This window comes from Homalodisca vitripennis, chromosome 8 (genome assembly GCF_021130785.1).
Source record: "Homalodisca vitripennis isolate AUS2020 chromosome 8, UT_GWSS_2.1, whole genome shotgun sequence".
NCBI classification, from domain to species: domain Eukaryota; kingdom Metazoa; phylum Arthropoda; class Insecta; order Hemiptera; family Cicadellidae; genus Homalodisca; species Homalodisca vitripennis.
The window spans coordinates 32,663,769-32,678,726 of record NC_060214.1 but is presented as its reverse complement, the minus strand read 5'-3'; the positions used below and the strand labels follow the sequence as shown (position 1 = coordinate 32,678,726).

Genomic DNA, 14,958 nt, shown 5'->3' with positions numbered 1-14,958 from the left:
ATGTAACTAAATGTAGAGATGACGATATTCTCGTTAAGGAATTGATAAAGTAATTATACTTATCATTATTATTCAATTACACAAATTTTGATGTTTGGTGAGTAAGCCGGATTACGACGTGAGTGCTCGTCTGCATTTAACCACGGCTAGACGAATGACGATTGATGTATGAGACGGCATGTATTTATTATATTTATGTTGGTGGGGGGAGGACTACGCATGCCCCGGGCGCCACCAGCCCTAGGTTCGGCCCTGTCCAGACGGATGTACAGTGTTATCTCTGTGGAAAGGATAGTCAATGCAACAAACAAAACAAATGAGTTTCGCTTTGCAGCGTCGCGCGCCACTGTCGTGTCGTGCCCGGCCGTGCATCATCCACCATGCACGACGACAGGATCGTGATAGAAAGCTCCCGCAATCACCAAGGACCGTTTTGATCCTCCCTTTATGTATGGTTGACAACTGAGTCACGCCGCGTTGTGTCCCTTTCCTGACCAACAACTTCTGTCGAAAGTCACAATTGAATTAACCTCCATACAGATTCACTTATTTGCAATAGCCACACACACTGTGTACCGTAGCGTTGAATTGCTAACAATAAACATTTGAAACGTCATACTGCATTTAAAAAAAATTATGAATCTTTCTTCTCTTTTGATGAAATTTTTTTTCTTGCTTTCCGTTATTTAAATAAGGCTATAAACCACAATAGCTTGCCTCATCAAACTTGAAAAATGCGGTGTGCGGAGGCCATGCTCTCAATCTTAAGAATCTTAATTCTCTGGCAGATCCGTCAGAGTCAAGATGATGGCCATATTATCCACTCTTCTCCTAAACGTGTTGCTCGCGGTGTACCCCAAGGACCAATCCTTGGCCCTATTTTAATTTTAATGTACGTAATTATCCCCCGAAAAGAACACCGGATTTGAAGATTGTCAGGTTTTTTAAATGATTGTTTCTGTCTTTTTACTAAATGAATGACTGTCTTCATAACCTTAAGGATCTATTGACATAAAAATATAGTACATATTATAAACTAAACTATAGATGAATGTAAATAAAATATGTGTTTTATTGTTTTGGTATTGGTAATAGTGTACTATTACTGGTAACAACAGTAAACTGTTGACAAAATAAAATTGAATGGTATGAACTTCATTTCGCACTTGTCAGGAACGTTTGAATCCGTGTCCTTCAGTGAGAAAGGCGTGGAGTATCCGCCATATGACTATTCTCGACGTCCTTCACTATTCAAGGAGAAAGGAATCGATCCTGCTGCTATTAGTCCTACTAGCCTGAAAATAAACATTGGCTTATCGTATGAGATCCCAAAGTGTGAGCATCGGTATCCATGGGTTTGTGAGACGTCTCACCAAAACGAAATCAACAATACATTTTATAAAACCACATTTCAATCCCTTACCAGCCAATTTGAAATACATTAAACTACTGTATTATTTACACAAAATAAATTGTACTTTGATTTTTTTGTAAATGAACTCGTTAGGTTGTGCATTTGGCACCACCAGGAACACAGTAAGGGAGCTGCGGGGCTTAAACATTTGAGAACTCCAATAGCAAATGTCTTGTTGGGGGGGGGGGTGGGGGGGGGGGGGGGTGGGGGGGGGGGGGGGTGGGGGGGGGGGGGGGTGGGGGGGGGGGGGGGTGGGGGGGGGGGGGGGTGGGGGGGGGTATCTAGAGAATGAATTGAGCTATAGAATTGAAATTTTTTATACTTTGCTATTACTAAGAGGACCGGCAACGTTTTTATTCTGTCTGTCTGATTTCACAAAATATGTTGAGAACAAATTCAGTTATGAACTTAAAATTTTGCATGTATCTTGGGTTTCTAACACAGGCAACTTGAGTTTCATACAGTGAAGGTTCATCTATGGGATTTGGCTGAGCATTTGCAAAGACCAGTTTTTTGCAGGATATCTCGTTGAGCCTATGGAATTGAAATTTTGTATATTTTAACTATCACTCGAGAGTAGGTTGACAAATTTCTTTTTTTTACGACTGTCTGTCTGTTTTTCTGCAGGATATCTAGTAAATAAAAATGAGATATGGACTTGACATTTATAATGTTAACATCTGCCTTCTTGAGATTTGGCTGAGCGCCATTGAGGCTTATCATTCAGGAGGCTGACAGAATTTTTTTCTGTCTCCCCAGGATAACTTGAGAATTTTAAATGAGCTATAGACTTGAATTGTGCATGTAACGAACAGTGAAGTCTGTTATGTGGCATTAATCTTAACTTCCTTCTTTATTAATAATTATTTCTGCATATGTGACCTACTATTAGACCTTGAGTACTAGCAGATTTTATTTAAAAAGTTTAGGGAAAACATAATAATTTTTATAGAGCATTTTTTTTAAATATTTGCTTTGTAATACAGATGAACAAATGGCAAATTGGGGAATAAAAAATCTATACATTATAAAATTGAGTATATTTCCCAAATGTAAAAATATAATAGTAACAAACAAAAAGAGAAAATGTATGAAAATTATTCCATAAAACGTTTTGAATTTGATGAAAAATACTGTTAAATACACTACTTTTAATTTTTTTATGTCTGAATTACAATTAAGAAAATAAATTAATGAATGCACCACAAACCAGTTTCAAAAATATAATCAAGAATATAAATGTTTACAAAAACAGACACAAATGTTTCAACTAACTAACGTAATATGTAACAAAAAACAAATAACAGAAAACTAAAACGCCATCTCACAATACAAAACCTCAACAATCTAGTTGAACTTAATTACTTTTTTTCACTTAAGAGATAATTAGGACAATCCATTGGACAAAGTGTAAAAAAATCTTTGAATATATATTGTAATAAGAAGATACTGTTAGCAGTCAGTACCATTGAAAACTGAGGCTATTCCACAGAAAGATTTTTCCTCATTGATATAAAAACAGCGAAAACGTAATCAGTATATAGCAAACACTAAAAAGGTATAGCATAATAAAATATCACTAAAAGGAGTAATTAAATTACCAAAACCATTGGAGTGACATGCTGGATAAATGATTTACATAGTGTACGATATATATACAAAAATTTTTCGTTCAGCCGCTATCCACCATTTTTATTTTTTATTCAAAATTAATATCTCTGAAACTAATTAAGCTAAAGAAGTCAAATGTGGCACATAGGCGTTTGAAAAGATAAGAGACTGGAACAGACTTTAATGTGCCGGCCCATCGTTTAAAGCTTTTCAAAGCAAAACTCTCCTACACAGGAACAAAGTTTTCAATGTCTTGCCTGCATCCGTCTTGGAGCTGAAAGTGTTAAGGAAGAAAAATTAAAATCTTGGCTTAGCTTTTTTGCTTGCTTAATATCATACCTTAAATTTTTTGACACTTGAAGAAGAGTATGGATCCCAATCATTGAAATGTAGTGTTTTCTTTTGCAATATACAATGACGGCAAATGTCCAAAAGTCCTGTTATTCTTTAAAAATCGTATATAGTAATAAACATTAAAAAGAAGTTTTCGTTATCTTTCCTTACGCTGATTTTAAAAGTTATAGTACCTGACAATCTGTGGAAGGCTTCTTCTGGTTCGAGGTTGTAAGACGCAGCGAGGGAGAGTACAGGTTGTATAGAGACTGATACCACTATCAGTTTCGCCTCACTACTCCCTTCCTACAACATTATTATTCCATAACAGACGTTATGCAGGTACAACTATGCCAAAGCTATTGACAATGATGATATCATCAATGACATTGAAACCCGCAACATTGATGGGTGATAAAAGACAACAGTATTCAAAATTGAAATTTGTATGCAATATTCTTTTATAAGCCCCTGCCTAATAGTTTCACCTCATAAGAGGTGAGATGCTTGGGCAATGGATTTCAATAACACTGGAACTGGCAAGGTCATAATTTACGACATATTTTTTCCTGTGTCACTATAGACTTTTGCATATTGCAGTTTGGGTGTTATTGTAGTATAAATAGTTTTTAAACTCTTAAAAGTTATTATTATTGTCATAATTCAATAATAAATGTCTAGTAGACCATAAAATAACATACATCTAGTGGCTTTTTTTAGTAATAAAGATACAAAAATGTGAAACAGGAGTTTTTGATCTGGTACACTTATGTAAGAGAATCACTGCTCCCATAAACTTCCACCCAAGTCAACCACCGTTCACAGGGGTTCAAGTTGGGGCCCTTCCACCGGCTTTACCACGGACCAGAGGTTCTCATAAGTGTACACCAGACTGCAAAAATCCCTAAAGTCAGGCACAGGAATCGAACCCGTGACTTCAAGGCTAACTCCCGCGTCCAAGATTACCACCTTAGACCACACAGCCATCCTGACTTGATGCCTTGAATGTGCAAATAGCTTACTTAGCATACACACTGTTGCTGTTCGAGTCAACTGGATTGATTCCATGCCAGTTCTAGGGTTAACTGATAATTGTGAAAGGACAGCAGAAAATATGTTATAAAAAACAACCCAACAGCTGACTTCTGCATATTAAGTATTTATGAAAAAAAAACTCATTGTTTGCTTTAGTGCCTCCAATTATTTCACGGTACAGTTTAAAATGATTTTTACAGAAAGAGGGAGAAATGATTTTTACTCCCTGCTCATTATACATTATAAGGGAGTCTTCTACACATAACGTAGCTATGGTGGGAAGGGCTAGTTCAATGTGAATGTTGAGTTTGACTCCAGTTTCACCTGCTGCTCATTATACATTATAAGGGAGTCTTCTACACATAACGTAGCTATGGGCTAGTTCAATAGTTGAGTTTTGACTCCAGTTCACTTATACATTATAAAGGGAGTCTTCTACATATAACGTAAGCTATGGTGGGAAGGGCTAGTTCAATGTGAATGTTGAGTTTGACTCCAGTTCACCTGCTGCTCATTATACATTATAAGGGAGTCTTCTACACATAACGTAGCTATGGTGGGAAGGGCTAGTTCAATGTGAATGTTGAGTTTGACTCCAGTTTCACCTGCTGCTCATTATACATTATAAGGGAGTCTTCTACACATAACGTAGCTATGGTGGGAAGGGCTAGTTCAATGCGAATGTTGAGTTTGACTCCAGTTCACCTTCTGCTCAATGTAACATCTGAAATGTAACACTGTCACAGACTCGTGACTCCTAGAGTAAGAACACACTTTATCTAGATTACACTGGATGGCTGCTGGGCAAACCAGACAGTTGTCTTTGTAGTCTAGGTGCTCTGATGTTGACATAATACAGAATTCGTACAGAATTTGAATGTCTTTGGTGCCGACTTTCTTCTACAGTCTTTGATGCTACCTTCTACAGATGGTTGTAGAGTCCACATTCCAGGATTCAAGTCTATGACAGTGTCTAATTTCAGATGCTGCACTGAGCAGAAGGTGAATTGGGGCTAACTCAACATTCACAAAAGGGAGTCATTACATAATGTCAAGTCAAACGACCCTCCATGTTAGTCATATTTGAGAAGTTAAATTATGGATACATACCTATGCAAACATAATATGATTATAAATTGGCATGCCCTTTTAAAATTTTAAGGCTTGGATTTAAACTAATGTGTGGGTTGAAACAGCCCTTATTCCACCTCAAATAAAGACATTTTTCATTTTAATTCATGTTTCTTTGCATATTCCTATTCAACCAGCCAATACTTTTAAAGCATTATCCTTAGTTCAGAAAGTCAAGTTACCTGTTTGAGCCGTTTGTTCTCATTGAAAACTCGCAGCATTTCATCTTGTGACTGCTGGGTAACCAGGACACTCTCGGCTGACGTAATACAGCCACTGCAGGCCAGACAGTCAGTCAGCGAAAATATCCACTCTCTGTAGCCGCTGGGCGTAACCATCCTGGCAAAAATATTTAATAGAGCATTAACAAAATGAAGTGAAAAACTACTTTAGTAAATATGTAAGATAATACAATAACTTATCAGCCATTGGTCTATGAACTAAAGTGTAAAAACATGCAATATATATCTAAATATTTATTTATCTTTTAAAACTACTAGTAGGTATGTGTCTACTAATATATTTTCTATTAAAATACAAAGAATAGCTCTGTAATTGTAAATTGGCAAACTTGTTGAACTAAAAGAAATATGTCATCACAATGGTAAAATTGATAATTTACCTATTTTGCTAAACACTCAACAAGTTAATACATTTAACACAGATAACACAAATCAAAATAAGTAAGAGTGAATTTCAATTAACCGCTCATGGATGGATGAGGATATATCCACTAATGACAAGTTTTGTACTTGACTGTTTACAGATATATCTACTTAAGATTACACTGTTCATAGATGGTTTGTAGATTTAGCTGCAAAAATCAGAGCAAAATGATATAAATGTGCTTTTTTTTATATAAACTGTGTGTTGGAAAAACCGCTGTTGAATATATTACTATGTATTTTTTTTACCATAAAAACGTCAAAAATATTAAGACAAATGTGCTCCCATAGAACATTTTTTTTGTCACAAGAAAAGAACAATATAACTGGCATTCAAAACTTGCGATATGTAGTTATTGTAAGCAAAGCACTCTTTAATTAATTGTAGGTGTACCAACACCTTGCAAGTAACAATACAAAAGGACTATTTAGCAATAAATAAAAACTACATAAAATACAATATTTTACGCTTATAAGTTAGTACAAATGTATAAATCAGAACTTAAAAGGTTGCTGCAAAAAGCATATTGGCACACAATCTGCCAGGATAAATTTGAACTACTGTGAGTCCAGGTTCTACCACTCTAAAGTATACAAATTATGAGATTGGGTAATGGGTTTAACACTTTTAATCCCCTCTCCTCCAAAAATACCGATTTCTGGATTCAAGTAATGGATTTCTAACCGTAACACTATCATGTAACAATTAATTATAAAAGGCTCAATAAAAATATATGGTGAAACTTAGACAGCTTTAAGTTGACTGCTATTGTTAGTTTTGTATCATTAGACCTTTAATTTGGGGTATTACTTTATGGGTAATTTGAGGGTATAGGAATGAATTTTGGCTGATGAAGGGCAGGTGTTAAGGGACATTATTTAACTAATAAGATATGACAGTTTAACATGTAGGTAAACAATAAACATACCTCACCTCTTTGATCTGCATGTAGGAACCATCATCATCAATTTTGATCTTTGCTCCAGTCCCTGTTTTCTTCTTGTCTATCTTGATTGGTTTTATACATTCCTGCAATTTGATAGATGAAGGTAATTATAATCCTCAAAATATAACAGATCAGAGGGTTTTACGTATCTATTTATACACTGGTCATATCTGAAAGTGGTCATTAATTGATGTGACAGTATTTTCAGCCTGTTGCCAGAAATGATAGTGAAAAAATACAAGACACCAGATATGCCTTACTAAAAAACATTGATTTCTGATTTTAAAATTATAACATTCTTCTTGTGGAAAACACACAAAAATGGAATATTTTAAACATTATTAGATTATTACATTCTATCTTCTCAAACCTTCCAATACATTGCTATAGGAATAATGCCTAGTGCGCTTATCACAAATAACAATGATTTTAATCCTGGAACCGGTAGTCAAATTTCTCTAAGTGGTGGATTGTTTTGGTTCTTTGTACTTTGCTTTCATCTGTATTTTAATAGATTCAATGGTTCAGAAGTAGATGATTCCTTCTTGTTATAATATAAAATAAATACAAAGTTACCTAGAATATTATTTTGTAATATTACTTTTTTCTTCTCTCAAGTTCTTTTTGATTTTAAGTTTCTATAGAAAATTTTCCTTAACCGTTACTAATGACATGAAGCATTCGATCAGAAGCTGGGGAATTAAGATCTACTATGTGATAACTACATTAATATATCTCAAGTGAAATTTTCTGTTTATCACCAGTAATGCAGGGCAGCATCAGATACAGCCAACACTGATGGCCGGAGATAATTGTGTTGGCCTTATCAACTAATCTCTGGATGTTTGAATAATCAAAAAGGTTGTTCCTTTAAGATGCCTGATGGCTGACAATAGCAACAGCCTGTAGGTAGAGTAGCTATAAACCAAAACTATTTTTGGCAAAACATAGGTAAGGGACTGTTTCTTAATTACATGTAATGGGCATGCACTTACAAACCATCTGTCTACTTGCTTGTCCCACCAGTCGTTCCTAACATGACAGACCACTGAATCATTCTTTTTTTACCAACTTGCATATTTTAATTTATGACAGAGACAATGTTTTCCCTGCAATATTATACTAACTTTAAAATCTTCAAGAAGAACCAGGAAAATTTTTGTGAACGTATCCAGGCAATTAATTGCTAAGGTTTTAATAGTTACATAATGCTGCCCCACACTCCGGGCCGTAACATTGTATAACAACTGCTAAAAAACTTCCCTTTCCCCCTGGGGCATTATGTAATTTAGGGACACCTCCAATTTAAAAACTGTTGGGTCACTAACACCATTTGAGTTCTTATACTGTATATGTTAAGTTTTTTCAAAATGAGATTAATAAAAAGAAACTAATAGTTGAACAGGATCACAATAACACCAAAACAATTCAGGGTGTGTTATCCTATCCCATCCAGAAACCCTGATTACCTCTTGTCCCCTAGATAGATGCACTAACTTAAAATTAAAACATTTACATAATTGTTGTGTAAAATATGGTTTACGTCCGCCTAAACATTCTTTTTGGAAATGAAAGCATAGACAAAAACTTAAGAAATTACAATGAGGTTTTAGACAACGTGGCTAGTGCCTGGAATAAACGGGTAGGGTACGATACGCGGGCCCGGTTTTTTATATTGAAAAAATTTAATCATTGATACCTAATATTCGTATCTCAAATCCTAGACTATCAATCGATATAAAAGTATCTATAGTCCTCAATATGTTTTAAAATTAAAATATGAATTTAATATTTTCAGTGATTAATCAAATTATTGTAGGTATATAACCAAAAATTAGGAAAACTGAAGACGACCATATTTGCTCCACTCACAGTTACAGTTGTTTCTTTCCCACAAATTTCACATACCGGTAATGGGTTTTTTTGATACGAGTTCTACATGTTGAACCCACGAAAAACATATCTTATCATCTTTCAAAGCAATGCTGTGTAGTCTTTTTGGGTAGGGTACGGATAAGCGGACCCGGTTTTTTTATATCGAAGAATGTAATCATCGATACCTAATATTCGCATCTCAAATTCTAGACTATCAATCGATATAAAAGTATCTCTAGTCCTCAATAACAATCATATGTTTTAAATTAAAATATGGATTTAATATTTACAGTGATGAAAAAAAATTATTATAAGCAAAATTAGGAAAACTGAAGACGACCATATTTGCTCCTCTCAGAGTTACAGTTTGTTCTTACCCACAAATTTCCATAATGGATTTTTCGGTTACGAGTCCAACATGTTCAAGCCACGTTAAAACATGTCTTATCATCTTTCAAAGCAATTTCGTCGTGTAGTTTTCTAAAATTGACTGTCATTTTTAATAATCAAATGTTACTTATATGTTAAATTGAAATATTACCTTACGTATAGCCTATTTATTTGAAAGTGTTTCCAGCTGTTGATAGGCCTATAGATTATTTAAGTTATTTGTTCAAAATAATTAATCAGTATCGATTGATTATATCGGTGGTTATGATTAAGTAATATCGTTAAGTAATTTCGATATAAAAAACCAGGTCCCGCTTATCGTACCCTACCCGTTTTTTCTTTAATTGACTGCTATTTTTAATAATCAAATGTTACTTACTATGTAAAATTGAAATATTACCCTACATGTATTATTTGAAAGTGTTTACAGCTGATAATGTAGATTATTTAAGTTAATTGTTCAAAATAATAAATCAGTATCGATTGATTATATCGATGGTTATGATTAAATAATATCGTTTGCCAATTTCGATATAAAAAACCCGGGTCCGCTTTTCGTACCCTACCCAGAATGCAATGCAATTTAATAACATTAGAAGTAATGAATTTGCAACTTTAGCAGTTACTTTCATAAGTAAAAATGGTAAAATAGGGCCTAATTGATCTTATATCCTTGAACATGCCTAGTTACATATTTAGGCCCTAAATTGGCCTCTATAATAAAGTTGTTAAAGAACAGGTGCCAATTTCCTGATTATTGACACTCAAATTTTAATCGACCAGCTACTCATTTTATTGTTTTTAAGTGAATTTGTATTGTTAGGCCTATATTTAACAGCTTTATAAAATGTGTACCTGAGAGGGAGTGATGAAATCGTCCAGATCAGTTAACTGTAAAACACCACTAAATCCTGAAGCCATGATGAAAATAATTTATAAATCTGCCTGTCAGCAGATAAGTTATTTTTTAGAGTTTCTTTCTCCACATTTGAGTGAATCTGTAGGCCTACTAAAACACACACAAGTACCGTATTTTCAATATAATAGTCGGCCTACTAATTAAATAATCTCATGGCCTTTTTTTCTTTAACCTCTCCTTCGCTGAATAGTGGATAAATAATAGCCTACTGTATACTGTTGAGGTAAAATAAAAATAGAAAATACGAAAGAGGCAATAGACAAGCACTCGTCGTCCAGTTCAAATAAATACAACAGAGAGATAATATCCTACGAATATGGCGTTTGTGTGGTGTAATAATGAATATAATGTGAACATTTTTACCAATAGTAGTAATTTTGCAATACTCAAAAACCAGCTGTTAATTTTTTTTTTGTACAAGCAAAAAGCAGGGACGAATCACTCAAGGTTTTTGATGTCAAAACGTGGTTCAGGAGCCTGTACCTTTCTGTACGCAAATTATTGTATGTAATCTTTTTATTTCGGGCTTTTATTACAAAAACCCAACCGCACACAAATCAAAGGACATATAATTAAATATACATTACCAAGGCAGATTACGTTTTTTTAAAACTATTGTAAGAGCACACCGATACAATAACATTAATTATTATTTAACACCTAAATTGTTTTTGCTTTCAATGTTTAGTAATACTTTTTTTATTAAACATACAAAAGTGTACTGAATCTTCAACAGTAAATTATATTACAGTTCAAACAATGATAGTACAACAATACAAACATTTAATTTTCATTATTTAATCTTTTGTAGATAAAATAAAAAATGTAAATAACAATTAATGAGATATAAACCGAAATAAATTACGCTTTTTGCCTAGTCATGTACATTGTTTAAGAAAAGCCACAACCCAAGCTTGTAAAACACAAAAGTTAAATATACGTATCAGAGAGCACTCCCAAGTATTGCACTGTACAATCGGGACCTGTAATGTCCGGTTGTTTTGCAAGATCACACAACCTAGTTCGGACATTATCTTTTTGTCCTCCGGCTAGCCTACTACTGGTAGAGTATGGAGACTCCAGTTTCATGGCTGTTTACTGAATGTTGCCCCGCCTTGCGCCTTCTGGGCTGAACATTGCGCGCGCACCTGCTGCTAAACTGTCAGATTGATGGAGATTGATGGGGGGGGGTGGGGGGGGGGGGGGGTGGGGGGGGGGGGGGGTGGGGGGGGGGGGGGGTGGGGGGGGGGGGGGGTGGGGGGGGGGGGGGGTGGGGGGGGGGTGACTATTCAAATGCATTAGACAATTTACCTTTAACGTTATCTGCATTGTACCCGAACAGAGTAATGTTGTGTCATCAGCGTATAATACAGAAAAGGTAGGTATATTAAAACTAAAATCATTCACAAAGAATAGAAATAGGAAAGGTCCAAATACTGAGCCCTGAGTTATACCAGCAGAGACATTTAGAAATTCAGATTTACATTTATTTACTACTACCATCCGTTTTCTATTGGAGAGGTAGGTCTGGGTTAGATCCAGTTCTAAGCCCTTAACTCCATCAAATAAAATAGTATGGTTGACTAGATCAAAGGCTTTACTTAAATCTAATAAACTAGATCCAATAGTTTTTATCTTCTAACTCACTTAAAATATACTCGACAATAGTTTCTAGAGCAAGAGAGGTGGAATACTTAGGCCTAAAACCAAACTAATGTCTGTACATTAGATTATTGGTAATGAAATAATCATACAATTGAGTCATTAAACATGATTCTATTATTTTACTAAACACAGGAATGGTGGCAATGGGGCGATATACATATACATATACGAGAAATAGAATTGGTCTGAGAATTGATCACTGAGTGACCCCGTAGCTCGACTAGAGGGTTGACCACGGTTGGCTAGAAGTAGAAAGCAGAGAGAGATCTCATTTGGAAAGAAGTAAAATGAAAAACCCATGGAATCTGCATGTTATATGTAAATGGAAGTACTGATATACTCAACTCGGACACGTCGTGGTTAAATTATGAGCCCCTAGGAACTAGCTAACTGCGATGTAATATATACGAACTAAATCAAATCAAATCAAATCACTTTATTTCCACACACAAAGAAATGAAATACAAAATTAATAAATCTTTACATTGAAATGATAACAAATGTAGCATTTGTATATTATCTAACTCATATGAACATACAATAGTATTCTAGTAATACAATTCAAAATCTAAAATTAAATAATTAACATTAAATAATATAAAAAAAGACTTATGTTACATAAATAAATCAATATAATGAATTAATAGATGAAACATACATATACATATATATACATATACATGTATATACATACACATACATATACACATCCATAGACGCATACCTAGTAAAAACAGCATTAAATTTGCTACATAATTTCTAGATAAATTCAAATAATGGGAAAAGAGCCTACATGGGCCTTAATGGCCTGTGCGTAGACTCGAGTTGAAATTGTTAAGATTCGAATTTTATCTCGAGCAGAGTGTAGATTAATTTTATAAAATTTGATAATTAAAAGAAGACATCTAAAGCAGAATAAACGACGGATATGACCTCGAATTCCGATAATCAGCAATATAGAGGAGAAAGTAGACAAAAACAAATGAAAAATATTGAGCGAACAAAGTTACAAAAAATAGGCTAATTACTTAAGTGAATGGATTTTATTATCTATAGTTTGAAGTGGAGAGGAGAGGGGACAGTGCCGTCAGTCAGTTGTCAGACAGTCTAGGTCCGTCTGTAGTCAACAGAGATAAGTAAACTGGGCCCTCTCACTGCTTATGAGAATCAAAAAACTCCTTGACATGTTTCTTAAAAACCTCAAGAGAGGGAGAGTCGAACAGCTTGAAATTTCTAAAACTATTAGAATAATTTCGATATAAAATGTGTGCTAGATAAAAACTGTTTGTTGTCGCAAATGATTTGTGTTGGTGAATAGTGTTAATTCCGACTATATTTGCATATCTTGTGTTATAAAAATGTGGGATTGTAGAAAAAATTGAGCCGAAATGTTTGTAAATATGAATAAATAAGACTTTAATAAAAATTTTTTTAATTGGCAGAATTCCTGTTTCTCGAAACAATAAATCAGAGGGATATCGTCTACACTTCCCAAAACCGGCTTTCAGAATAGATTTCTGAACTATATCTAAACTTTCAATATGTGAAGGAAAAGCACCTCCCCAAGCTAGAATGCCATAAGAAAAAAGGGATTGCACATAAGCAAAATAAACGATTTTAGTTTCATCAAAAACTCAAAATGCTATTTAACTGCCTAAAAGCAAATATATACTTTCTTGCTTTATTTTTTAAGAAATTAATATGATCTATCCATTTCATTCGAGAATCAAACAACACACCCAAATATTTGTATGACGACACTTTCTCGATTTTATTACATCCACAGGCATTGTTATAGTGATTGTTACAATTATGAATAATTAAATCGTGTAAGTTGTAATCTGAATTTGATGTAAGAGAAAGGGGCATAAATTTAGTTTTTGAGACGTTAAGTGATAAAACATTTTGGTCCATCCATTTTTTAATTGTAATGAGGTCATTTAAAGATTTATTTTGAACATCCTGCCAAGATTTACCTTTGATAATAATTAGCGTGTCGTCAGCAAAAAAGAAATAGTTTACCATGAATCTGCAGTTTTGAAATGTTGTTAATGTATATCAAAAATAATACAGGGCCCAGAGTGCTTCCTTGAACTACACCATAATCCACAGGAAGCTCATCGCCATTCACACCGCAGACAGACACAAACTGCCGTCTGTCCGCAAGGTAGCTCCTAAAACCATGCGAGAGCATTACCCGTTACACCTATAGCTGATAATTTGTAAATTAATTTGTTTCTATATACACTATCAAATGCTTTCTTTAGGTCAAGGAAAATTAAAAAGCTCCTCATACCATCTGACAAAGTATGATAGATTTCTTTGTTTACATCAAAGAGAACGTCTGAAATGTTTTTATCAGCCCTAAACCCGTATTGACACTCCGCTAAAATATGGTTGTGTTGAAGGTAATTTACAAACTGCTCTTTGACGATTCTCTCCAGCACCTTAGAGAACACACTTAACAAAGAAATGGGACGACAATTATTTTTCTCCGTAAATGTGCTAGCCTTGTGAAGTGGGATTACTTTAGCTAACTTAAAACTATCAGGAAATATACCGTACGCCAAGCTAAGATTTAAAATATGTAGAAAAGGTTTAGAGAAAATATGAATATTATCTTTGAGTGCAGAAGCTGTGACGCCGTCATAACCAGGAGCGGACCCGCCACGTAGTGCAGTAATGTGTCTGAATAGGTCCAGTTCAGTGACAGTCCGAAGCGTGAACAGTGAGTCTCGCCCGTAATCTGCATCATCGATAATTAATGCACCCCCGGTGTTACTTGAACTTGCCAAGTTATGTCCAACGCTAGCAAAAAACATGTTGAAATCGTTAGCGACTTCTTTACATACACCGTGAGTAACACTTGGTACATTAGGCAGATACCTTTCAACCGGAAATAACCCCTTATTATTTTTTTTACCTGCCAATTCGTTAATTACAGTCCAAAACAATTTAGGATTATTTTGATAT

At 34.6% G+C, this 14,958-nt stretch overlaps 2 protein-coding genes across 2 annotated transcripts in view; both read right to left on the bottom strand.

Moving 5' to 3' along the window:
• Positions 1–4,345, bottom strand: part of LOC124368102 (laccase-2-like) — a 41,146-nt gene extending 36,801 nt beyond the window's left edge. The window contains exons 1-2 of the mRNA XM_046825376.1: positions 4,217–4,345; positions 3,553–3,664 (exon numbers count right to left, since the gene is read on the bottom strand). Coding sequence (XP_046681332.1) covers positions 3,553–3,664; positions 4,217–4,345 — 241 coding nt within the window. The remainder of the gene's footprint in view (positions 1–3,552; positions 3,665–4,216) is intronic.
• Positions 3,586–10,641, bottom strand: LOC124367509 (cytosolic Fe-S cluster assembly factor narfl-like). Its single transcript, XM_046824384.1, has 4 exons — positions 10,257–10,641; positions 7,124–7,219; positions 5,707–5,863; positions 3,586–3,664 (listed from the first exon to the last, which is right to left on the bottom strand). Exons 1-3 carry the CDS (start codon positions 10,320–10,322, stop codon positions 5,816–5,818), a joined length of 210 nt encoding a protein of 69 aa, XP_046680340.1. The 5' UTR covers positions 10,323–10,641; the 3' UTR covers positions 3,586–3,664; positions 5,707–5,815.
• Between the last annotated feature and the right edge of the window lie 4,317 nt (positions 10,642–14,958).

Bases quoted from the DNA above. Each gene is read 5' to 3' on its own strand.
- LOC124367509 (XM_046824384.1), bottom strand. From the start codon at position 10,322: ATGGCTTCAGGATTTAGTGGTGTTTTACAGTTAACTGATCTGGACGAT. The intron at 7,220-10,256 runs GTACACATTTTA...ATCAAATTGCAG, and splicing joins ATTTCATCACTCCCTCTCAG to GAATGTATAAAACCAATCAA. The intron at 5,864-7,123 runs GTGAGGTATGTT...TATTTTTGCCAG, and splicing joins CCTACATGCAGATCAAAGAG to GATGGTTACGCCCAGCGGCT.